Here is a 24,930-nt window from a genome sequence, read left to right on the forward strand (position 1 = left end):
TACAAATAAGGACCTACTTATTTCATCTTCAATGTTTTTTCAGAAGCCAAATAAGAAAGAAATCATGGGTGCAAAAAAAAATTGACCACAACAGATTGTATAATTTTCTGGATTAAAGAACTAAACACCCCTCAAATTCTAAAAGAGAAAAACTCCTATTGACACAGAAGGAGAATGCAGAAGAGTTTCACTATGAGAATAGTACCTGAGGGCTGAGCCACCCCATCACCGAGGGGCTTTAAAATCCATGATATCTAATTATCTGATGTAATAAATAGGGTACTATCTCATTTGGTGCTAGCTTTTTTCTGGTTCTTATTGGGTGGCCCTTTCTTGGCATGCTCTTAGAAGCATATGGCTTTGTTGTACTCTTCAGGTTGTATGATTCTCTTTAATTGTTCTCTCTTTAGCAATCTGCAATAGGAAATTGTTCTCTCTTTGGCATGCTCTTAGAAGCATATGGCTCCTCCAATTCAGTCATGAAATCACCCCCATCGGTGCCAGCTGAATCAGCCAGCATCCTGTCCTGCATCGCCTGTCCAAACATCAACCAGCACAAACAGTGTTAGAATGGTCACTACTCAAGCTTCCTCAAACCAGGGTTTGAAAAAAGGGTGACTAATATGTTAGGGAGGACCTGGGACTCTCGTAGGCTGTTAACACAGGCTTGCAGCCTGCGGTACTGGTCTCTTGCTTCAGGATACTGATTCATGGAACGCACACGAGCCAGTGCTCTATCCAACCTGCCTGTAGCCGGTTTCCTGCCATCCTTCAAGAAGTCATTTTCATCCTCAGCCTCAGCCTTTGCAGGTTGGATCTGCCATGATGGACCTTCAAGTTGTTTCTCAGGTTGGAAACCTCGCAGACCCCTTCCCTTTCTCCTCCACCTCAGTATGACTTTCTCCACGATGCCAACAGACCAGACTACCTTCCGATAGTTTTTCCTTACCTGATGTCCACGTACATGGGCCTAACAAACAAAAGAGTATTCTTAGATACTGGAAAGAAACAAGGGATGGGAATTTTACCGCTACTTCTGTACTTGACAGCCTAATTTAATGTGATGGCTTTAAATCATCATCAAATAAATGTAACGTCTGAAACTGAAACGTTAAGAACTTTGCAGGTAAGTGATAGGCCCAATATCCAAAAGAAGTGCGCCTCAAATAACTACGACAACCACCACCACATACTTTGATTTTCGCCTGTTGTTTCATCAAATACAAAATTATAATTGCCAGTGGCTGGAAAACCTTGCTTCACCATGGAAGTGGAGCTTGGAAAGATTTCCGTAACAAAGAAAAAACAACAGGAGTAGGTCATTAGTTTGATGTAAATGACTACAAACATTGATTTCTCAAATTAACTATGTGAAAAAATGGTAGACAGAGTACCAATGTAACCAAACTATTATAGGTTATATGAGATTTCAGACCCAAAAAAGTAGACATGCAAATAGAAATTACCTGTATCTTCACAATTTTCTGCCGGATAAGCATAAACTCTTTTCTTCCTTTCCATCATCTGAACTTGTTTTGGATACGAACAGCAGCAAAATGTGAATCACCGTGTCCAGATTTCGGGTCTCTAAGGGAAACAAGTGAAAGTGTGCGTTCATCAGACAATCCACAATCATCATCTCCATATTCAATAACCTTCTTTCTGTGGAATGATTCCACCCTAAAAGCTTGAAATATTCTGGCTGCTACTTGAGTTGATTTACGAACTGCACCAAGTGAATCTTTTAAGGACTCTTCCTGAGAATTAACACATGCAAGCTGGGAAGAACTTGATACTGCAAAACCTTCAGCTGCTGTTAATCCACATATTTCTTCCACATTGCCACTCGGCGACTCTTTTAATGTAAGAGCTGAGAGGTGACTTGTCAAAGCAGACTCTGCAAGAAAACCAGCAATGCCTTTGTGACCATTTTCTGATGCTAAATCAGCAGGAGTTCTTCCAGATGGATACTGCTGCGTTGGATCTGTTAAAGCACCTGATGCAGCTCCGCTTGCTATCAGGGCACCAACTGTCCGCTCCCTAAAATTACAGAAATACCATAAATTTCAGCATGGAAGGGCAGATGCAAAAAGGAAGGGAAATTATTTTAGAGATACCTTCCATAACATGCAGCCCAGTGAAGCGCAGTCCATCCACGAATAGCCCAGTTGATAGCCCAATCATAACCAACCCCCGCCGCCGCCGCTTCGACCGATGTCTCGCATTTGAGGCACACCACCCCCTTGGCAAGCTCCTCGGGCAGCTCCTTCATCTCCGCTACACCGCCAGCCGGCATCGTTCCGGACCCTGTCTCGGTCTCGACCCCAGCGCCCTCGCCTCCAACCTCCGCATCGGTGTCGGCATTGGTCTCGGCATCGGTGTCGGTGGCGGGTGCGGGGATAGGCTCGGGGGCGGCTGGATCCATCGGCAGGGCGAGAAGAGGGCTGAGGCGGGACGACAACGCGAGGCGCGTCGTCGAGGTTGGGGCTTGGGCGGCGAGGAAGGCCGTGCGCGGCGACCAAGGAAGGCGGCGGTAGATAGTAGGGCACTCCTCTCTGGAGAGGGCTGTTGTTGGGGTCGTGCTTCGGTGCGCCGAAGGTCTCACACGAAGAAGCAGCTTCGGCTGAAGTCGTCTCCAAGAGATGGCCGAAGGTCCCTTTTCATGGAGCTTCGGCGTTTTGAACCGACATAGAGATAGAATGACCTTTTTACACATATAGGTCTGAGTCAATGCTATAAACTTTCGCAAGGGGCATAATTGTAATTTGTCACAGGCTGCGACCTGTGCCTATAAATAGATGAACAGTACCTCTGTACTATTCACGTGAACCTGTCATTTGCTTCCGCATCACGCTTGTACTCTTGCCTTCCGCAGGACCGAAGGTACATTTGTAATTCAAAGCCATTTATATTCATTAATACAAGTAGAGATAATTCTATGACAATGTTTAAATGTTTATTTCATATTCTATGATTTATGCGAATGCTTCATTCTTCGTTGTTATGCTTACGAAGGTATGTCCTTCGTAACCTTCGTCCGAGATGCTTTATATCCCGAAGGGATATATCGTTATGGAGGACGAAGGATCTTAACACTTAACATTTTTTGTGTTGCCTTGTTCTTAATTCTTAGCATTTGAGAACAAGTCCCCAACATTGGCGCCCACCGTGGCCAACTCACTTCCACCTTTCTGAGCTGATGGCTTCGTTCAACACTCAAGCTGGAGCTGCTTCGGCTTCGAAGCTGGTGCTCCCGATAACAGGCGGTTCTTGCTCAGAGCCAGCTAACAAAAAGCAGAAGAAGGAGGCTCAGAGAAGGGTGCAGCATGTTGGAGTGCAGGGACCCTTCATTAAGTCAAAATGGTCTCACATTCCAATTACCTTCTCCCAAGAGGACCTTCAGCTTAAAGATTACCCACACAATGATGCCATGGTTATCTCTTGTGTTATCAAAGGATTTCTGGTCCACAATGTCTTGGTCGACACAGGCAGTGCAGCTGACATCATATTTGCCAAAGCCTTCAGACAGATGCAAGAGCCTGAAGACAAGATTCATGATGCTACGCACCCTCTTTGTGGCTTCGGAGGGCGGCAGATTGTGGCACTCGGGAAGATTACCATGCCGGTAACCTTCGGATTTGTTAATAACACAAGGACTGAGCAAATTGTGTTTGATATTGTTGACATGGAATACCCCTACAACGCCATCATTGGTCGTGGTACCCTAAATGCTTTTGAAGCAATTCTTCACCCAGCTTATCTCTGCATGAAGATACCTTCGGACCAAGGGCCTATTGCTATTCATGGGAGTCAGGAAGCTGCCAGAAGGGCCGAAGGAAGCTGGACTGATTCCAAGGCAATCCATAATATAGATGGAGTTGAAGCTTGTGAACAGTACAAGTTCAGGAGGGAAAAAGCAGCTTCGGCTGATCAGCCGAAGCCCATGCTATTGTGCGAAGACATAGCAGATCAGAAGGTGCTGTTGGGCTCGCAGTTATCTGAAGACCAGGAGAAAACCTTGATAAGGTTTTTATTCAACAACAAAGATGTTTTTGCATGGTCGGCTAATGATCTCTGTGGAGTAAACCGGGATGTTATTGAACATTCGCTCAATGTTGACCCATCCTTTAGACCCCGAAAGCAGAGGCTTCGGAAAATGTCTGATGACAAGGCCGAAGGGGCTCGCAACGAAGTAAAAAGACTCCTCAGTGCAGGAGTTATCAGAGAAGTGAAGTACCCAGAGTGGCTAGCTAACACTGTTATGGTGAAGAAGGCCAATGGCAAGTGGAGAATGTGTATCGATTTCACAGATCTCAATAAAGCTTGTCCGAAGGACGAATTCCCGTTGCCAAGGATAGACTCTCTAGTCGATGCAGCAGCTTCTTCAGAGCTCATGAGTCTCTTGGACTGTTACTCAGGATATCATCAAATCTGGATGAAAAAGGAAGATGAGCCGAAAACTAGCTTCATAACTCCAAGTGGCACGTATTGCTATCTTCGGATGCCTGAGGGGCTCAAAAACGCTGGAGGAAGTTTCAGCAGAATGACTGCGAAGGTTCTCCAGTCTCAAATAGGTAGAAATGTGTTGACCTATGTTGATGACATTATCGTCAAAAGCACGAAGCAAGAGGACCATATTGCTGATCTGCAGGAGACCTTCGCCAGCTTCAGACAAGCTGGTCTGAAGCTGAATCCAGAGAAATGTGTCTTCGGAGTAAAGAAGGGTAAATTTCTTGGATGCTTAGTTTCAACAAAGGGAATCGAAGCTAATCCAAATAAAATCGAAGCTATACTTCGAATGGAGCCACCAACTACAAGAAAAGGGGCCCAAAGATTGACAGGAAGGCTGGCATCTCTCAACAGATTTATATCCAGATCAGCAGAAAGAAACTTACCATTCTTCGAGGTGCTGAAGTCAGCCGAAGTCTTTCAATGGGGCCCAAGTCAACAAAAAGCCTTCGAAGAGTTGAAGCAATACTTGATAGATCTCACAACATTAACTCCGCCAACGCCAGGGGCTCCTCTGTTGTTATATGTGGCAGCTTCGCACTCAGCAGTAAGTGCGGCGCTTGTCCAGGAGAAGCTTTATGGCCAGCTTAAGAAGCAAGTTCCAGTGTACTTTGTATCTGAGGTCCTTAGTGTCTCAAAGAAAAATTATACAGAGCTGGAGAAGGTATTATATGCCGTTTTAATGGCATCCAGGAAGCTTCGGCATTATTTTCAGGCATACAATATCATTGTTCCTTCTTCGCAGCCGTTGAAGGATATAATGAGAAATAGAGAAGCTACTGGACGGATTGGGAAATGGGCTGCAGAGCTCAACGAATTTTACATTGATTATGTGCATAGATCTTCGATCCAGTCTCAAGCATTGGCAGATTTCATTGCCGACTGGACACCAGGGGCTCAGGATGAAGAAGCAAATAAAGATGCCGAAGTGTGGACAGTGTTTTGTGATGGCTCTTGGGGAATCTTCGGAGCAGGTGCAGCTGCTGTGTTGGTTTCACCATCCAATGTCAAAACTTGTTACGCAGCAAGACTTGATTTCAGCTGCACGAACAATATTGCTGAGTACGAAGCCCTGCTTTTGGGCCTTCGGAAATTAAAGGCAATGGGAATCAGAAGGGCAATTCTTAAAACTGATTCCCAGGTGGTTTCGGGTCATGTTGACAAAAGTTGCAAAGCTAAAGATCCGAAGCTTGAAAAGTATCTAGATACGGTCCGAAGGATCGAGGCATCCTTCGAAGGATTCTCGGTCAAGAATATTCCTCGAGGACAAAATGAGCATGCTGATTTGCTAGCTAAGTCTGCGGCACAGGGGCTGCCGTTACCCTCGGATGTGTTTTTCGAAACAATAAAGGCACCTTCAGTGGAGCTCCTTGAAAGAGCAGTCCTCAACATATCTCCTGTTTACAGCGAAGATTGGAGAACTGAAATAATCTCTTACCTTCAGGGTAAGTCCCTTTCAGATGACGAAGCTTACAATAAAAGAATAGAGGCAAGAGCTCGTCCGTATGTCATGATAGAAGGGGAATTATACAAACATGGAGTTTGTGCTCCGCTGCTCAAGTGCTTATCTAGAGCCGAAGGTATAGAGTTGATGAAAGAGATACATGCAGGCCTGTGTGGATCCCACATTGGATCTAGGCCATTACTTGGGAAAGTCTTCCGCCAAGGATTTTATTGGCCGAAGGCAGCTTCGGATGCAGCGGAGTTAGTGCAAAAGTGCGAAGGTTGTCAGAAATGTGCAAGAGATCAAAAACAACCTTCGTCTTTAACACAGCTGATACAACCCATCTGGCCATTGCAAAGGTGGGGCCTTGACTTGTTGGGCCCATTACCACCGGCTCAAGGGAATCTAAAATATGTTATAGTGGCTGTGGAGTATTTTTCCAAGTGGATTGAGGCGAAGCCATTGGCCACAATAACTTCAGCCACTGTCCAAAAGTTTTTCTGGCAGAATATTGTCTGTCGCTTCGGGGTACCGAAGGCAATTACTGTAGATAATGGAACGCAGTTTGACTCCGAAGCTTTCAGAAACTTCTGTAACCAAATCGGAACGAAGATCCATTTTGCGTCAGTCAGGCATCCGGAGTCAAATGGGCTCGTTGAAAGGGCCAACGGCATTATAATGACAGGAATAATGAAGTTAATCTTCAATCAACCCAGGGGAAAGTGGCCAGATCAGTTAATCAAAGTGGTGTGGAGCCACAATACAACAACATCAAGGTCTACAGGCTTTACCCCATTCAAATTATTATTCGGTGACGAAGCAATAACTCCGGAGGAAGCAAAAGCTGGATCAGTAAGAGTAGTAGCTTCGGCAGAATCAGGCCCCGAAGATGCTTGTCTTGTGGAAAAAGATGCTTTAGAAGGGATCAGGCTTCAGGCCGTGGAGAATATTAATAAATATCAGGCTGAAACAGTCAAATGGCGAGATAGAAAAGTCCGGCTAAAAAATATTGAGCCGGGACACTTGGTGCTTCGGAGAGTGGCTAACCCAGATACAGTGGGTAAGCTACAGTTGAAATGGGAAGGACCATTCTTAGTAGTATCTTCGTCAAGGCCTGGATCATACAGATTGAAGGACATGGATGGCAACGAAATTCCAAGGTCTTGGAATGCGGATGAGCTTCGGCGATACTATGTATAATATGATGTAATTTTTTATGCTTTTTCTTTTCATTTTCATGGCACCCTTTTCCTTTCCGAAGGGGGAGAAAGGTTTTTAATGGGGCCATCATGTGTAATTTCCTTTTTTAGTCTTATAAGAGCGAAATCCCCCAAAAAATGTAAATGTAACAGCTGAGAACGCACCATCGAGTGCAGAAACTGAAAAAGAAAAAAGAGAAGAAGCTCCAAAGACGTTCCCAAGGGAATGCAGAGCTTATACCGCCTAAGTAAAAGGCGAAGAAACTCCAAAGACGTTCCTAAGGGAATGCGGAGTTTATACCGTCTAAGTAAAAGACGAAGAAGCTCCAAAGACGTTCCCAAGGGAATGCAGAGCTTATACCGTCTAAGTAAAAGACGAAGAAGCTCCAAAGACGTCCCTAAGGGGATGCAGAGCTTACAGCGAAAAGTCAACGCTGATATTGCCTAAGTAAGAGGCGAAGAAGCTCCAAAGTCGTTCCTAAGGGAATGCAGAGCTAATGTGTGGTTGTTTTCAAGTAATGGCTGACAATATGGCTTCGGACATATGCTTCGGACATTCATTCGTGCATTACATCATAACATTCGCATGCATAAGCATTCATTCATAGCATTTGTGTTCCCAAGTGGCTGCTTCGGCAAAAAAGCTTCGGAGAAGTACCTTTTATGACTTGTTACGCTATGTTGTGTGCAAAAGTGAAAAGTTCCGTTGCTTCGGCACAAGGAAAAGTTCAGTATAAGGGAGAACTGGATTTTTACGAATCATTGTGTAAAAGAGTAGTAGTCTCTTATGTTTTGTCATGTAAAGGAAAACTTCGGCAGAAAGGAGAAGTAGTCTTTTATGTCTTGCTATGTAAAAGCTTCGGCAGAAAGAAGAAGTTGTCTTTTATGTCTTGCTATGTAAAAGCTTCGGCAGAAAGAAGAAGAAGTCTTTTATGTTTTGCTATGTAAAAGCTTCGGCAGAAAGAAGAAGTAGTTTTTTATGTTTTGCTATATGAAGAGAAGCTTTGGCAAAAAGAGGAAGCAACCGTTTAGGCTTCGTTGTGTACGAAAAGAAGGGAAGGTGTTTTTTCGCCTTCGGCTCAAAATGCTGATTTCGTCCACATCAAAGCGACTCAATCGAAGGGTAAGGATATATTACAAGGTATGTACAAAATTCCTTGAGAACAGTTCAATTGTATTTACAAAACTTGTTACAAAAGTATCCTGAGTTTCTTCCTATAGTACATTTCTACTGATCTTCATTAAGCTTCAGCTTCGGCGACAGTTTCAGCGACATAACTTAAGCATCATCTTCACCTTCGTCAACCTACATAAATCAAGGAATCGTGAGTAAAAATCAAGTGCAAAGAAAAAGGTAAGTACGAAGTATTATCTCTTACTGGTTCAAGATGGCTTCGTGCTTCATCTCCAGCCTTCTCCCGCCCGCCTTTTGTCCATATCATTTTTATAAATCTGTTGGAGATACTTCGGGCAAGGTCAGGCATATCATCCAGGATTGATGGAGATAAGGCGAAGGTGGGCCTGTTAACAACTTTTCCATGTTCACAGCCAGCCTTCATGAAGGCTGCAGCAGTCCCTCGAGAAGCTACCCAGGCACAGAAATCACCATGCCCAGCTATGACTTCGTCGAGCTCGTCAATTTCCCCCTCAATGTGTTCGAAGGTTTGTGGTAGGTCTTCAGCTGAGGGGGTAAATTTTTCGCTGCTAGCTCCAACCGAATGAAAAATCTTTCTTAGTCGCTGAATGCACTTGTTGCTAAATTCTAGGCATTTTTCTTGAAGATTTGTCAATAATTTTCTCAAATCCGAATTCTGCTGAGCTTCGGCTTCAAGTTTTGCATTGAGATCTTGTTTTTCTTGTTCGAACTGCTCAGACTGGCGGAGAAGCTTCGTGTTCAGTTCTAATATTTTTGCTTCAGCTTCCGCCAGTAAACCTTCGGCTGCCTGGAGTTCGAAGTTCTTTTTCTCAAAAGCATCTGATTGTTCCTTTATTTTGTTTTCCAAATTTTCAATTATAACTTCATGCTTTTTATCTTCAAGATCCTGCTGCATTTGCAAAGCCTTGCTCAATAGCATACTCTACACAAACACAACCTTCGTCAGTCATGTTTTTATTAGAAGCAATAAAGGTTAAGAAACAAGTCATTCACCTTGAAATTAGAATAAAATAAACTACCAACGACATGTTGTCGTCGGTAGCGGCTGATGTCTGACTCCAGCTTCGGAAAACCGATACTCTTTGATAAAGTACCGATGACCTTAGCCCCAGCTGAGTCCCGGATGCAGCCCAGTTGTTCATCATCTACACCCCCAAATAGGAGGGCACCTGACTTGTACCCGCAAGACTTGGCGTATTCTTTAAGTTCTTCTATTTCCTCCTTCGTCAGTTTTTGCCCAACTAAGTTCTGGAAAGTGTATGCTTCGTCATCCGAAGGGTCTTCGGCTATTTCTTTTCCTTTTTCAGGCACTGTGGCCATGGTTTTTTCAGTAGTAGCACCAGTTTCTTCCGCGGCCATGTCTTCCAAAATCTTGTTGATATTCGTAATCGTGGTTTCTAAGTTTGTATCTTCGGCTGTAGCGGCTTCGGTAGCCGCGACCTCCGAAGCTACACCTTCAACGATTGCTTCACCTTCGGCAGCTGCCGTTTTTTGGATTGACGCCCTTGGCGGCGTCTTATCGATAACTTCAGTTACCGCAATGATTCTTTGCCGCTTGGGTTTGCTTGTCTTCGTCTGATCCGGCTCGTCCACCTTTCGAAAAAGCTTCGTCAGTTGGAGCCCTAGTGGACTTAGCTTCGTAGGCATGGGTTCAGTCATTACCTTTAAAATTTCTTCTATGTCGCTAGTAGAAGGCGGTGTGGGGGTTCTCTCTTCTTCGGATATTTTCCGTTTCGGAGTTGATATTTTCCTTTTCTTCGGAATTTTCTTCTCTGCTGCTGGTTGCTCTTCATCCTTGGTCAGAATTTCAGCCACTCTTTTTCTTTTGTGGCCTCCGGCACCCTTATTCAACTGCTCATAGTCTGGATACTCGAAGCCCAGGGCATCGAATACTCGGTTCAGCCTTCGCTTCGGTCGGGTGCCGAAGGCTGCTGTCATTAATTGATCCTCCTTTTTGGAGTAGTTCCCCAAGATTTCATTGCACATTGTTTCAACTGTGTCCAACCACTCTTTGCAGGGTTTCTTAAAGTATTTCTTGAATTTAAAGTGATAAGGCAGACGAACAAGCTCCCCCTCCTTCTTCTCTCCCTCCAGCTTCGGCATCTCCCACTCTTTTAAAGTAGGGAAAACTCTGAATGCCAAAAATTCCTGAACCAGATCCCTGGTGCCAATATGTTCTGAAATAATTTCGAATTCACCCAGAGCGGCCCAGGTAGGACCCTTTAAATCGCCGATGTGGCAGTGTGGCCTTGTCTCTCCGAAGATTAATTCCAGAGGACTTTGTACCAATTTCTCTCTGTCTTCGTCAACTTTTACGTAGAACCACTCAGACTTCCAGCCTGCTGGCCATTTGCTCCGGTAGCTGATAACAGGACACTTTGTTGTCTTCCGGTAGGCAAAATTGTAACAGCCGAAATTATCATGTAGTCCGTCTGCTCTGGCCTTTGTTTGGTAATGTAATTCGTGCGCTCGGCAGAAGCTGTCGGCAAACGGTTCCACAGCTTGGCTTCGGAGAGCCCAAATATAAACATTAAGCCTAACAATGGCGTTAGGAGTCAATTGGTGAAAATAAATGCCAAACTTTTGCAACACATCTCCAATAATTCCATGGAGAGGAAATCTCAGCCCAGCTTTTAAAAAGCTTTTGAAAATTACAATCTCATCCTTCTCTGGCTTCGGGGTAGTCTCCTCTCCTCCGAAGCGAAGTAGCTTTTTCTGATCTTCTTTGAAAAAACCTGCTTTTACCATCTTTGCAAGGTCAGCCTTTGAAACAGTTGATTTTCCAAAATCCAGGTGACTGGGCTTGCTGGGTGTAGCCATGTGGTAGTCATCTCCGGAGTCAGTCCCATCAATGTTCTCTTCTTCGGCTGTTGTCGGGTTTGCTTCGGCACCAGGCCTCTCTTCCGCAGTCACTAGACCGGAGCGCTGCATCGCTTCGGAGATAGGCACAGTGTTTGAACCTTCGGCTTCGTCTCCCTCACGTACAACTTTGGCAGTAGATCGAATTCTCGCCATTTGATTTTAAGTTTGGGAAGTCAGAAACTTTTTACTTTTTTCTTCTCTCCGAAGCTCTTCTTTCTGACGAAGCGGACGTTGAGAAGCACCTTCGTTCGATTTTGGGACTTAAGCTTCGGCTATGATGAAAAATTTCGGCAGCAAAACAGTGCAAATAGCAATGAATGCTGTAGTAACTTCACAACTACTTGTCAGTTTATATAGTGCTGCAGGTAAGAACGCGAAGCGGCGGAATTGTTACACCAGGCGCGCAGTAACTCGTACCCGCTGCGCAGTGGACCGCAAGGATCAAACAGTAACTCTGCAAGGTGGGACCGACACGCGCTCGGAAGTCGGATCGCTTCTCCGCAACGAGCTCAGGGAAGGTGTTTTTTGGACCTTCGGCTTCCCGAAGCTGAAGAGGCTTTTTTCACGGGTCAAGCTCGTTACGAAGAACGATCTAGCACCGCGAAAGGGGCTACTGTTGGGGTCGTGCTTCGGTGCGCCGAAGGTCTCACACGAAGAAGCAGCTTCGGCTGAAGTCGTCTCCAAGAGATGGCCGAAGGTCCCTTTTCATGGAGCTTCGGCGTTTTGAACCGACATAGAGATAGAATGACCTTTTTACACATATAGGTCTGAGTCAATGCTATAAACTTTCGCAAGGGGCATAATTGTAATTTGTCACAGGCTGCGACCTGTGCCTATAAATAGATGAACAGTACCTCTGTACTATTCACGTGAACCTGTCATTTGCTTCCGCATCACGCTTGTACTCTTGCCTTCCGCAGGACCGAAGGTACATTTGTAATTCAAAGCCATTTATATTCATTAATACAAGTAGAGATAATTCTATGACAATGTTTAAATGTTTATTTCATATTCTATGATTTATGCGAATGCTTCATTCTTCGTTGTTATGCTTACGAAGGTATGTCCTTCGTAACCTTCGTCCGAGATGCTTTATATCCCGAAGGGATATATCGTTATGGAGGACGAAGGATCTTAACACTTAACATTTTTTGTGTTGCCTTGTTCTTAATTCTTAGCATTTGAGAACAAGTCCCCAACAGCTGTGGAGATCTCGGCAGTCGACACCGAGAGGAGAATGCGCCGGGGGTCAGGGCGACTGAGGCGTGGTCGGTGGGGCGACGCGAGCGGAGGCCGGCTGCGGCTCGCGCGGCGGGCGTGGGGGCGTTCGGTTGGTCTGGCAGGCGTGCGGGGGGGGGGGGGCTACACTAAGCGCTTAATAGTTAGTAGAGATTTAGTATAACTTGATGATAAGATAAACTATGTCTTTATTAGTACATAGTAATATATAAATTGCCAAATATACTCTACGTATGTATTTAATATCTAAATAACTAACGGACTGTATGGATACACTATAGCTAATAATTAATTGGCTAAAAATTATTAGTAGAATTATATAACTAACTATTAGCTAATTTATTAAAAATAGTTAATAGCTGAACTATTAGCTAGTCTGTTTAAATGTTTTTAACTAATTTCAACAAACAAGTAACTAAACATAACTAAACATCCTTCAATATACGAGCGTCATGCAGTTCCGTGTCAGCAAGCAAAAACAGTTGACTCTGAACTCGCATTGCAAGCCCCTTCCTGACGAAAATGGCAGCACTTGTTCCTCTGCTGCTCGCCCACCTACTCCTCTGCGTCCATGGCGCCACCGTTACCTCGGTCGCCACGCCTCCGCCTCTCCCGGTCCTGCCCGTCCCGTCCTACGCGCAGCTCCGGTGGCAGCTCTCCGAGATGGCGCTCTTCCTTCACTTCGGGCCCAATACCTTCACGGACTCCGAGTGGGGCACCGGCCACGCTGACCCCTCCGTGTTCGCTCCCTCCGCACTCGACGCGGGCCAGTGGGCGCGCATCGCGGCGCAGGGCGGGTTCGGCCGCGTCGTGCTCACGGCCAAGCACCACGATGGTTTCTGCCTGTGGCCGTCGGCACTGACCGAGTACTCGGTGGCCGCCTCGCCGTGGCAGGGCGGGGCTGGGGACGTCGTCGCAGAGCTCGCCGCAGCTGCGCGCGCGGAGGGGCTTGGGCTGGGCCTGTACCTCTCGCCGTGGGACCGCCACGAGCCGGTGTACGGGGACACCATCGCGTACAACGAGCATTACTTGGGACAGATGACAGAATTGCTTACCAGGTTTGCTGATGGTTGCTTTTTTACATACAGAAGAAAAAAAACGAATAGTCTTTATTCCGGTCTTGAGCACAAAGCATAAATTGAAACGGCAAAAGCTAAGCACCGAATCTTGTAGAAGTCAGCCGTTTCCATAACCGCCATTTCCAACATAGGGCATTCCTCTTCATAATTAGCTGATGTTCTTCCTTGTAATTGGGTCCAAAAGAGAATCCAGTAAGTAACCCTGAAAGTATTCATTAATTGCAGACGAAGTTCTGAATTTTGCGATGCAGGTGATGTGAAGGTTAATCTTGATGTGGTTGTGTAACTGGAAACTGAAAAAAAAAGTGAGCCTTCTAGTGCTTTGGTGCGGAAATTTGCAGTAGCAGCTGACTAGTCTACTTCCTTGATGACATCTAAACACCATAGCTAATAGTCCAACTATTAACTATTTTTAGTAAATTAGTTAATAGTTAGCTAGCTAATTCCACTAGCAATTTTTTAGCTAACTAACTATTAGCTCTAGTACATTAAAACACCCCCTAACTGTGGTGGCTAATCTTTGTTGATTAGTGGTTTGCTGCATGGATTACCTTGCATTCTTAGAGATATTGAGAAAATTTAGTACATTACAGATTCCATAGTAGCATTTGGGCAACATCCATTCATACACTTTATACTCATGAGTAATCATAGTGCACACTTTTTTTTTCTCGAACACGCAGGAGATCTGCGTATCATTCCATTAATAGATAGATAGAAGAAGGTACAACACACACACACACACACGCCGCACACAACATACCAACAAACGCAACACACCCACCACAAGACACAACATACCAACAAACGCAACACAACCACCACACTTAACCACTCTTGGACATGACACAAGACTATCCCCCCGGATCAAGCATAAACGCAAGAGTTGAAAGCAGGTTCAACCCTTTCGCCCCGGCACTACACCACATCCTGAGCTCATCGCCAGCGAGGGTGAGAGTATTCGCAAGGCTCGGCGACTCCCATTGAACACACAGTCGTTGCGATGACGCCAAAGACTCCAAGCGCCAAGGATAACTATAGAATTGAAACCTGATTGGAGATCACGGGGAATCTTCTCCACAGCCCTGCTCCACCAGTCATCCAGGCTGTAGAAAGTGTTGTCCGGTGAAAGATTAGGCAACCCAGACCTGCTCAACAAGAAGTACCAGAACTGTCTTGCAAAGACGCAAGAGATGAGAAGATGTTGTATTGTTTCCTCTTCTTGGTCACAAAGGGGACACACACTAGGATGGGGAAGTCCTCTTTTAGCAAGACGGTCCGCGGTCCAGCATCTATTGTGCAAGACAAGCCAAAGAAAGAATCTGCACTTTGAAGGTGCCCAAGACTCCCAAACACGCTCAAATGCACCAAAAGAAGTGGAACCTAGAAATAACATATCATATGCCGACTTTGCAGAGTATTGACCTGTCGGGGAAAATTTCCAGATATGCTTGTTTGGCACACCATCACTAAGGGAGAAATCTGCAATGACTTCACTAAGAGTTAAAAAATCAGAAAGGACAGCCCAAGTGATGGTGCCTCTCAGGTCCCGAATCCAAGCCATCTCCACGATACCTTCTGCCACCGTTCTCCTATTGGCAATCCTGGCTGGGACGAGGGTGAAAATATGAGGGGTAAGGTCCTCAACACTCAGCCCCATCAACCATCTGTCCCTCCAAAACAGGGTGTTACGACCATCACCAACTTCTATAGTCAAAGCTGTAGAGAGAATAGATTTCAGAGTGCTGGAACTCTGGAGAGGTAAGTCAGCCCAAGACTTCGAGGGATCTGTTTTTTCCAACCACAACCATCTAACTCGAAGGGCCCAATTCAGCCTTTGCAAATCTGAGATGCCAAGCCCACCAAGCTCCTTTGGGCGTGTCACTTTGCCCCAAGCAACTAAGCAGTGGCCACCGAGCACATCCTTTCGACCTTTCCAAATAAAGCCACGTCTAATCTTGTCAATAGCTTTGATAGCCCACTTAGGTAAATCCAAAGCCATGGCGTGATATATAACTGTTGCCGTGAGCACATGCTGCACCTGGATAGCTCCGCCAGCTCGAGTCATCAAGTCGGCCCTCCAATTAGGTAAGATGTCCGCAAACCTATCGATAAGTGGCTGCAACTGCTCCTTGCTTAACTTTCTGAGAGAAAGAGGTAGCCCGAGATATTTAAGAGGGAACGTTTCAACTTTGCAAGGAAAAATCTGAGTTACCATTTCCATGTCAACCGGAGAGCAGTGAATGGGGGCCATACTGCTTTTCTGAACATTGGTTTTTAGCCCCGAGGCGTCCCCAAACAGCTCCAATATCCTGGTTACCAAGTACAGATCACTAGCAGCCGGTCTCAAGAATATCACCACATCATCAGCATAGAGCGATATTCGGTGCTGAATGGAGCGTGTTGAGAGGGGTTGGAGCATGCCCTCATCCGCAGCTGTAACAATTAGGCCATTGAGAACATACATAACGATGATAAAAAGAAGAGGGGATAGCGAGTCCCCCTGCCGCAGGCCCCTCTTGTGTTGAATGTATTCCCCAGGCATTCCATTAAGCATAATTTGGGTAGAAGAGGTCATAAGCAGCCCACTAATCACATCTCTCCATATGGGGCCGAAACCAACTTTTTCCAACACTTCAAGAAGGAAGGACCAAGATACCGAATCGAAGGCCTTGGAAATGTCCAGCTTGAGAAGAATTCTGGGCTGTTTTTGAGCGTGCAGCAATCTTGCAGTCTGCTGAACTAACATGAAGTTGTCTTGGATGAATCTGCCCTTGATAAACGCACTTTGGTTCTTAGAGATCAACTTGTCCATATAACCACTAAGTCTGTTTGCCATGACCTTCGTGATTAACTTTGCGAAGCTATGGATCAAGCTAATAGGCCGAAAGTCCTTGGCAAGGATGGCATCCTCTTTCTAGGTAACAGAGTGATGAAGGCTGTGTTGAGATATCGGAAATTCCGAAAATCCTTGTTCCAAACAGTCAAGATAGCAGCCATAATATCTTTTTTAATGATTGACCAGCAAACCTTATAGAAACGGCCTGTGAACCCATCAGGCCCCGGGGCTTTGTCCGGAGGGAGCTGTTTGATGGTATTCCACACCTCCTCCTCAGAGAATTGCTGTTCGAGTCCCTGAAGGTCAATGTGCTGCAGTCCTATGGTGTCAAGGTTGACAGTTCTGGACCTTTGCTGCCCTGTACCAATTAAATCAGAATAAAAGGACCGAAACACCTCAGCCTTATCACTATGACTGGTCACTAGCTGCTCCCCGTCATGAATTTTGGCTATGAAATTTTTCCTTTTCCGATAACGAGACCAAGAGTAGAAGAGCTTTGTATTAGCATCACCATCTTTGAGCCAGGCAATTCTTGATCTAGTCCTAGCCATCGAGCGGATTAAGGAGGCAAGAGCCAGAGAGCATTTCTTCAAGCGCCCAAGCAACCATGTCTCCAAAACATTAAGAATTCTGCTCTCTTTTGCCACTTCAAGCTGCAGCAAAATTTCTCGGGCAAGCTCAAGTTGCAGTTTGAAATTCCCAACCTTTCTGTCACTCCAGCTTTGCAGCCCCTTTGTCATCGCCTTGAATTTTAGGGAAAGGGTCTTGAGGGGACAAGAGGACTGCTGAACAGAACCCCAAGCATTAGTAACCGCTTCCAGAAAGCCATCAAACCTGGGCCAAAAGGATTCAAAATGAAATCTCCGTTTCCCCGTGTGGTTGTCCTTCAATCCCAACAGGAGAGGGCAATGGTCTGAATCCTCTGAAGCTGAACTTTGCAGCAGATAATTGGGGAATTTTTCCTCCCAATCCGAAGAGCAGAAAACCCGGTCCAGCCTGACTTGCACATTATTAGCGCCAGACCACGTATACTTCCGGCCTAAAAGGTCAATGTCTTTGATGCTTAAATCATTGATGCACCTTCTGAACCTCCCCATCATGGCCCGATTGATATTAAGGTTGTTTTTGTCTTCATCTCTGAAAATGAGATTAAAATCACCCCCAAGGAGCCAAGGCCCGGCGCAAGCAGCTCTGATCTCTCTCAGCTCATTCATAAAGGCAATTTTTCTGTCATGTCCTTGAGGTCCATACACGCAGGTAAGCCACCAAGCCTCGCCGTCAGCAGGGTTGAATTTTACTGAAACACTGAAGGAGTCCACTCGAGAGGCAACGATTCTCCCCAATTTTGCTCTCCAAGTGATCAGCACCCCACCACTAGCCCCAACCGAGGGGAGGCAAACAAAATTATTGTCAAAATCAGCGCCCAACATTGACAGAACAGTGCGACGATCACAATTAACCAACTTTGTTTCTTGTAAACAGACTACATCAGCTCGAAATGAATTAACCAAACTCCTTACAGCATCTTGTCTTGCAGCAGAGTTGAGACCGCGGACATTCCAGAATAAGACTAGGGAAGGATCCATAGGAAAACAGTTGTAATAAAAGACGACCGCGGGCTGCAATCAGCAGACCAGAGTGACTGTCCCAGGGGGAACAGCCTCACCTTCGTCATCCGGCACCACCCATCCAAAGAGATTAGCGAGAGCCTCCACTTGGGCACGAGACAGGGGTGCTTGGAAGAGCTTCGCATATGCATCCAGATTTTGTTGGCTGAGATGTTCACTATCTGACTCCACAAGGATGGACTTCATGATTGTCCTTCTGGCTTTGGGAATATGCTGAATTTGCTCCACTCCCAGCCCCGCAACGCGCCGACTCCGGCGAATCTCGTCCGGAGGGGGAATGGGTTGCCTTCGTCGTCGGCCTTCAGTCACTGTCTTCGGAAGTGGAAGAACGACGCCAACAGCTTTAGAAACCCGACTAAGAAAATTCTGCTGTCCTGGCGACCCATGGGACACCTCATGCGGGGGCGGCCCATGCGGAAGGGGCGACGCAGCCACCCCAGCAGTTGGGGCAGGAGGCAAGGCGCCCAGGCTGCTCTCTGCACCCCGGTCACCAGAAGACGAAGGGGGAGGTGCGACGCCCTCAGGGGTCTTCTGGGCGCGCCGTCGCCGTCTGAAGAACGCGATAGGCGGATTCCTGAACTTTGCTTGTTTAGTAGCGGTCTTCATCAACAGTCTGCGTCTCCCTCCGGTGGAAGGACACGTGCTGGAAGCGGCCAACGGGGTCATGGGAATTACTTCATCGCAGCCCCCCTCGCGCCGCAGCAGCACATCCCCAGCCGCCAGACAGAGAGCCCCATCCGGCGCAGGAGCCGGAGGAATCCCTACTCTGCTGCACACCACTGCATCAAGCAGGTCACAGGGCTGGCTGCTCCGGGCCTCTGTATCAACCAGAACCCAAGGCTGGCTCAATTCCCTGGGGGAATCCGAGCGCCTCAAAGGTCCCAATCGGTCATGCACCGGCCGCCGCTGATTGTGGGTCATTATGCCGGGATCTTCAAAGATTGCAGCATGTTGAGTAGGTGGAGGGTTGTCACCACATCTTCTCCGTGAAGGGGGGGGGGGTATCAGGTTTGTCCTGATCGCCAGCACCAACTGGCGGCTGTGGAGCGCCAGGTATGAGATTCAAATCAACAGGGCCCCAACGAATTCGCACCGGATACACCAGAGCCTTCTTCCCTTCAGCAGCCGAAGCCTGGTCTGGTTCAGTGATCCAGAGGTCCTTCTTAGATGGGATATGTTCAGGATCACAGCACCAAGCAAGGCATCGAAAGACTTCCAGATTCCTGATTTCCAGCGTGTCGGGCAGAACATGGGAAATGCATGCATGGGGGTTGATCAAATGCTGCACCACCGAAGTCTCCCACGCGTGCAACGGCAGATCTCTGAGCTCAAGTTCCACGAGATGCTTCAAGGAATTACCAACAGCACCCCCGAAGCTCGTCCACCGCCTAGAGGAGAGCATGAAGTTTTCTTCTCTGATGATATGGAAGCGATCCACCAGCGTGTCGAGTTGCACTTGGTTGGGTAAGACAGCCAAGAAGCTGGACTGGGAGAACTGACGGAGAACCAATCCTCCCACCTCCATTTCCAGCCGTGGAGCCAAAACCAACACGATCTCGTCTGCGCTGACGTCTCTAGAGCTAACCACTGTGATCACCGCAGCCGTCTTGAGATTATCTTCCGCAATAGACATCTGAACCGACCAATCAATAACACAAGCAGTCTCATCACTCGCCGGAAGCATCTGCTCGGGAGGAGGTGGAGCCGAAATCTCCAAAGCCGGCTCATCTTCACGCTCCTTACGTTTCTTCTTCCTCCACCGTTTGCGCCTGGAGCTGGCAGGGCCGCCAATACCCTGTGCAGCCGAGACGCCAAGCATGTTGCCCACCGGGACAGAAGGGACGATCGGAATGGCTTCTGGTGGAGCGATACGCTGCCAAACCGGACGACGCCCTGCCGGTCGTTGGACCCTTCCCTCAACCGCCGGTGAAAGCCGCTCCCAGACCGACTTCACAGGCCTAGGACACCCGAGCCGCCTCCACACCGTAGCCTTGGGGCAGGAGGACTTGTGGCCAAGCGCAGAACAGAGGAAGCACCGAGGTTCGCTGCCACAGCCTACAGCCCGGTGATCGCAGCCCAAGCAGTTGAAGCAACGCCCAACAAGATCAGCCGGGACCCGGCCCGGGAGCCACGAAGCCTTCAGCCGGCGACTTCTACCCTTCTTGGACTCCACCGTCGTCCATCCATGATCAGAGAATCCTGGAGCTGGGCGGATTGCCGGTGTGGGTTGAGTGGCCTGCCTGGGGCTCCGCCGTTTTGTAGACAGGGGGTGCGGCTGACGGTACACCTTCCCCAGCGCCGAGGACTTTCCAGCTGCCGGGGCAGACCCTTGGGCTGCCACACGGCCGGGCGGCGAAGGATTCGTTGTTCTCACCAGCACATCCTTGAAGGAAGGCCGGGAGTCGAACGACGTCGCGCCATCCGAAGAAGCCGGACTGAGGTCACCCCACCGAACAGACTTGGAGCGCCCCTTGGTTGCATGGGACACAGGAGGAGACAAGGAGGGGATGGAAGCCGACGCGCCAGGGTTAGAGGAAGCTGCGGCGACAGCAGCCTGGGAGTTGGCCGCCGGCCCCGGAATGGGAACCGGCGCTTGCTGGTGCTGGGGAGGGGAAGGGGCGTCGGGAGCCGAAGGGGCGGGGGCGGGAGAGACGAGAGCCATCCTTTTTGTTGTTCTACAAAGTTTTCAGTTATATATTTCATGTCTTAGGATAATCTAAAGAATCTGCTTTTAAATATGCAGGTATGGAGATGTAGAGGAAGTTTGGCTAGATGGTGCAAAAGGCGACGCCAAGAAGATGGATTATATGTTTGATGCCTGGTTTTCACTTATACATCAGCTACAAGAAAGGGTAGTTATCTTCTCAGATGCTGGACCAGATACTAGATGGGTGGGAGATGAGGCAGGAGTCGCAGGCTATACTTGCTGGTCTCCCTTCAACAAGAGCTCTGTGACAATTGGGCATACCACTGCTGAGTAAGTAATGCAATGACAATTAGTTTTGTCTTGTCGTTTCTCAGCTTAGTATTGCACAAGCTATATCATTTACCTTTATCAATATTCTAGCATGGATGAGAACTCTAGATAGCTATTCCTTTATATAAAAATATGATGTTCTCATCAGCTAGGAGGCAATCTTTATGTGTTTGAAAGACATAGCCTTTTTGTTCGACACGGTAAATATTTCAGTTACAATTGCATATTTATTTGCAGCAAGACAGGTATTCAGTTGTTGCTTTGAACCCACTCCAAAGTTACTAACCTTTAATTTGAAGCATGGCACTATCTTCTCCGGTTGCAAATGTTGACTTATTTGAGCATGCCCTTGCAAAACTAGAAAACCACAATATGAGTAATGATAATGAATGTTGTAGGTTTTTTTTTCTATTTGAAGGTAAGAATGATGCTTTATGCATTTGGGCCATTGTTTGTACAACATTACTTAGAGGTGGCTGTGTATCAGGAAGTGTCTAATGCACCGTCTGTACCAAGTAGAGTCGCTGATTTGGTGTATGGATGTTGCACTGCATCAGGGAATGGAGAGAGGCTAATGGGCTATAAGAGCAATGATTTCAAGTCGCCTAGTCGCCTGGTCAAACCCTGGGACCGACTAGGCGACTAGTCGCGATTAGGCGACGACTAGGGCGACTAGTCGACCCCTAGTCGGTCCTAGTCGGTCCCTGGTCGTCCTAGACTAGTAGTTATACTTATATAGGTATATATATAAATATACATGTACACAATTATACATTATATAAATTAGAACAAACAACTAGGATAAAAAAAGTAACATATTGCTTCATTGTGATTTGTGACTTATCTGAACTTGACATGTGAGTATGTGACATCCCATAGTGGCATAATCTCCAATTCTTCATCTCTCCATCTGTCCATCAACCTTGCAGCCCTACCTCTTGAGTCTTGAAGACTTGATTCTTGAAGACTGCAGGAGAAGGACTGCAGTAGGGTGCTGTAGCTGTCGGTTGAAATCCTGGTTGGAGACTGCAGCAGCGCAACAGGCGAGCAGGACTGCAGGAGAAGGGGCAGGTTGCTGTAGCCACCGGTGTAGCCGCCGACAATCAAATTTCAGGACTGCAGGGGTGGTGCCAAGAAAGGAGAGGAAAGGAGATGTGCTGGTTGGAGACTGTGTTCGCGGCTAGGTTAGAACAGGAGAGGAGAGGATACCCTAAATTATACTGTAGATGGGCTAAAAAAGGCCCAATAACTAAACCCTAGCCGGGACGACCAGGTTACATAAATCGGACGACTAGTTGCCCTAATCGACGATTAGTCGGACGACCAGGACGACTAGGTATTCTAGTCGAGTCGTCCAGCAAATCGTACCCTAATTACCGACCAGCCCGACTAATCACGATTAATCGCGATTAGTCGGACGACTTGAGTATAGACTTATTTAGTCATGGAATTTTAGAACTCACTGAAGCTCTAGTTAACCTTTGTTAGTAACTTAGTATAGTTCTGTATGACAACATTGGCCATTACAAATTTAGATTTGACATAACTTGTAGTTGATGTGCATGTTTCAAGAATCAATGCCAGTGACATCTCATATGATAACCCAAGGAACTTGAAGACTCTGCGTTAAGTGATGTTTGATGAAAGAGAATATTTGTTCGTTATTCTCTCTTGAGATTCTGATAGAATTTATATGGTACAGTACATGTCATTTGTCACTGATGAACATTCTGCTTTTATGTCGCTGCGCTTTCGTCGTGCGGGCGGGTGGGGATAAATGTGCGTTTGTCGATTTTGTATTTATGTGTTTACTCCTTGATTACTACATAGAAGGTAGTTTAACCTACCAGCTTCTTTTTTTTTTTTAAAAAAAAGTCTGACTAAAAAATGCTAACTTTATCGCCAGATACTCATCCAGTGGGGATCCTTTTGGTCAAGACTGGGTTCCTGCAGAATGTGATGTTTCCATCAGACCAGGTTGGTTCTGGCATGCCTCAGAGAAACCAAAAAACGTGACAACTCTGCTTGACATATACTACAAATCAGTTGGTAGAAACTGTCTCCTCATTTTGAATGTCCCTCCCAATTCATCTGGCCTCATTGCCGATGAAGACATACAAGTCCTCCAGGAATTCACTGAGATTCGGCGTGCAATTTTCTCTCAGAACTTTGCTGCCAATGCCACTGTTACAGCAAACAGTGTGCGTGGTGAGCAAGATAATCTGCAGTTTGCACCATCCAAAGTGCTTGAAGACGGGATATACTCCTACTGGGCTCCGCAGGAAGGCCAAACCTGCTGGGAAATGCTCTTCGATCTTGGGCAATCTACTTCCTTCAACTTGCTCCAGCTCCAGGAGCCTATACAACTGGGGCAGCGTGTTATTGAGTTCCATGTGGCTATCCTTGTAGATGAACTGTGGCAAACAATTGTTGAAGGCACGACAATCGGGTACAAGAGGCTGCTACTGTTTCCAGTCACTGAATCTCGGTACCTGAAGCTTACCATCGACAGTGCGCGTGCAGATCCACTTATCTCGTTCTTTGGTGTCTTCATGGATCCCTTCTCGTCCATACATAGTTTGCAGAATCATGTCAAACCACCCCGGACAAATAGTAACGAAGTTACAATGTTGAGGATGGCCCATGCTTCTGTCAACAAGAGTATTGACGCAATGTAGTTGTTGAGTGTACATCTGTCAGTATTACTTCTAGTCTGCCCTGGTCATTTCAACATGCCAGAATCACTTGCACGTTGATTTGTTCTTTGGACTGGAGAAGGGCCACTCGATGGTGGGCAATGTGTGTATATCTTCAGATTTGCTTGCCAAAGCTACTAATACGAGAACTACTCTTTCTGCAATCATGCATGGATATGTTGTTCCCAAGATCAGCTGTTGAAACTTCATGTAGTCTGTACTAGTGTCTGTTGAATTATGTGCCAGCAGGAAGTCTGGGGTTTGAATGAAGTGAACGTGCACTCTCTCCTCTGAGACTCCGTGGATGTTTGAGTCAATGAGTTGTGATGGCTTAGGGGCTGTTCGTGAGTAGTGATGCCTTAGGGTTGTTTGGTTGCCTGGCTACCATCGTGGGCAGGCTGCAATAATGCAACAGAGTTTGTTTGTTACATAAACCTTAGCCTAGCCAGGCTGAAGTAGTGTACAAAGAAGTGCTAGCCTGGCTAAATTAGCACATCAGACTTAAGCATTTCTAGATGGCCAGGTTACGTTTACCAAAATCGAAATACCTTTTCAACTAGCTCTTTTTCTTATATCTCAGAACTAAAATGTCTTATTATTAAACCAATTTCATAATTATGACTCGACTAGTCTTACTATATAAATTTTGAAATACAAAATAGACTAGACCGAAATAGATAACCAAAAAACTCTAACCAGCCAAATAGACTTTAGATCATCTCCAACAAGATGCTTTAAATAAAATGCCTTAAAAATTAAAATATTACATTGTTTAAAGTGTTTAGGACACTAAAACAAATTGAACTTCAATCGTGAAGCCTTAAATCATGTAATTTAGAAAATAAATTATATTATTAAAAAACATGTTGAGAATGATGTAGAAAACAAGTATATGACACTCATTTGGGGTATAGTATATTTGGACCAATTTATGGTGTGCTTTATATTTTTTTTACTACAAATTGTAAAATATGATATTATTGTAGTTGTTTTTATGAGTTAAGGCATATATTTTAAGATATAACACTCTTTTAAGGCGTTAGAGATGTTCTTAGGACTTGTTAGATGCATGGGATCGCATGCATCCAAAGATGCCCTTGTAGTCTAGACTAGAGATGTTAATAGGGACCCGATCCTCGATTCTCTACCGGGAATTATTCCATTAGAAGATAGAAAGATATTTTTCCCCACAGGGATATAAACGGGGAAAAATCTCCCCCGACGGTAAATGGGGATGGCCCGAAGGGACCCGCCAAGTTGCAGGTAGACATATTTTCATATAATAGTCAACGATAAAAATAA

The 24,930-nt window shown here is 46.2% G+C and overlaps 2 protein-coding genes across 2 annotated transcripts; one reads left to right on the plus strand and one right to left on the minus strand.

The window, feature by feature from the left end:
* Window positions 1-205: 205 nt before the first annotated feature.
* LOC103648454 (calmodulin-binding transcription activator 3-like) lies at window positions 206-2,049 on the minus strand. Its single transcript, XM_035965204.1, has 3 exons — window positions 1,467-2,049; window positions 638-970; window positions 206-535 (listed from the first exon to the last, which is right to left on the minus strand). The coding sequence occupies exons 1-3, from the start codon at window positions 1,497-1,499 to the stop codon at window positions 407-409; spliced, it is 495 nt and encodes a 164-aa protein (XP_035821097.1). The 5' UTR covers window positions 1,500-2,049; the 3' UTR covers window positions 206-406.
* A 10,848-nt stretch (window positions 2,050-12,897) lies between these two features.
* Window positions 12,898-24,055, plus strand: LOC100192871 (alpha-L-fucosidase 1). Its single transcript, NM_001138060.1, has 3 exons — window positions 12,898-13,467; window positions 20,699-20,932; window positions 22,839-24,055. The coding sequence occupies exons 1-3, from the start codon at window positions 12,932-12,934 to the stop codon at window positions 23,608-23,610; spliced, it is 1,542 nt and encodes a 513-aa protein (NP_001131532.1). The 5' UTR covers window positions 12,898-12,931; the 3' UTR covers window positions 23,611-24,055.
* Window positions 24,056-24,930: the final 875 nt, after the last annotated feature.

This window comes from Zea mays, chromosome 2 (genome assembly GCF_902167145.1).
Source record: "Zea mays cultivar B73 chromosome 2, Zm-B73-REFERENCE-NAM-5.0, whole genome shotgun sequence".
NCBI classification, from domain to species: domain Eukaryota; kingdom Viridiplantae; phylum Streptophyta; class Magnoliopsida; order Poales; family Poaceae; genus Zea; species Zea mays.

Coding starts and splice junctions, on each gene's coding strand:
- LOC103648454 (XM_035965204.1), bottom strand. CDS start 1,499: ATGCTTATCCGGCAGAAAATTGTGAAGATACAG. Junction 971..1,466: donor AGAAAATTGTGAAGATACAG/GTAATTTCTATT, acceptor TTTGTTTGTTAG/GCCCATGTACGTGGACATCA. Junction 536..637: donor ACAGCCTACGAGAGTCCCAG/GTCCTCCCTAAC, acceptor ATGTTTGGACAG/GCGATGCAGGACAGGATGCT.
- LOC100192871 (NM_001138060.1), top strand. CDS start 12,932: ATGGCAGCACTTGTTCCTCTGCTGCTCGCCCACCTACTCCTCTGCGTC. Junction 13,468..20,698: donor ATGACAGAATTGCTTACCAG/GTTTGCTGATGG, acceptor TTAAATATGCAG/GTATGGAGATGTAGAGGAAG. Junction 20,933..22,838: donor ATTGGGCATACCACTGCTGA/GTAAGTAATGCA, acceptor CTTTATCGCCAG/ATACTCATCCAGTGGGGATC.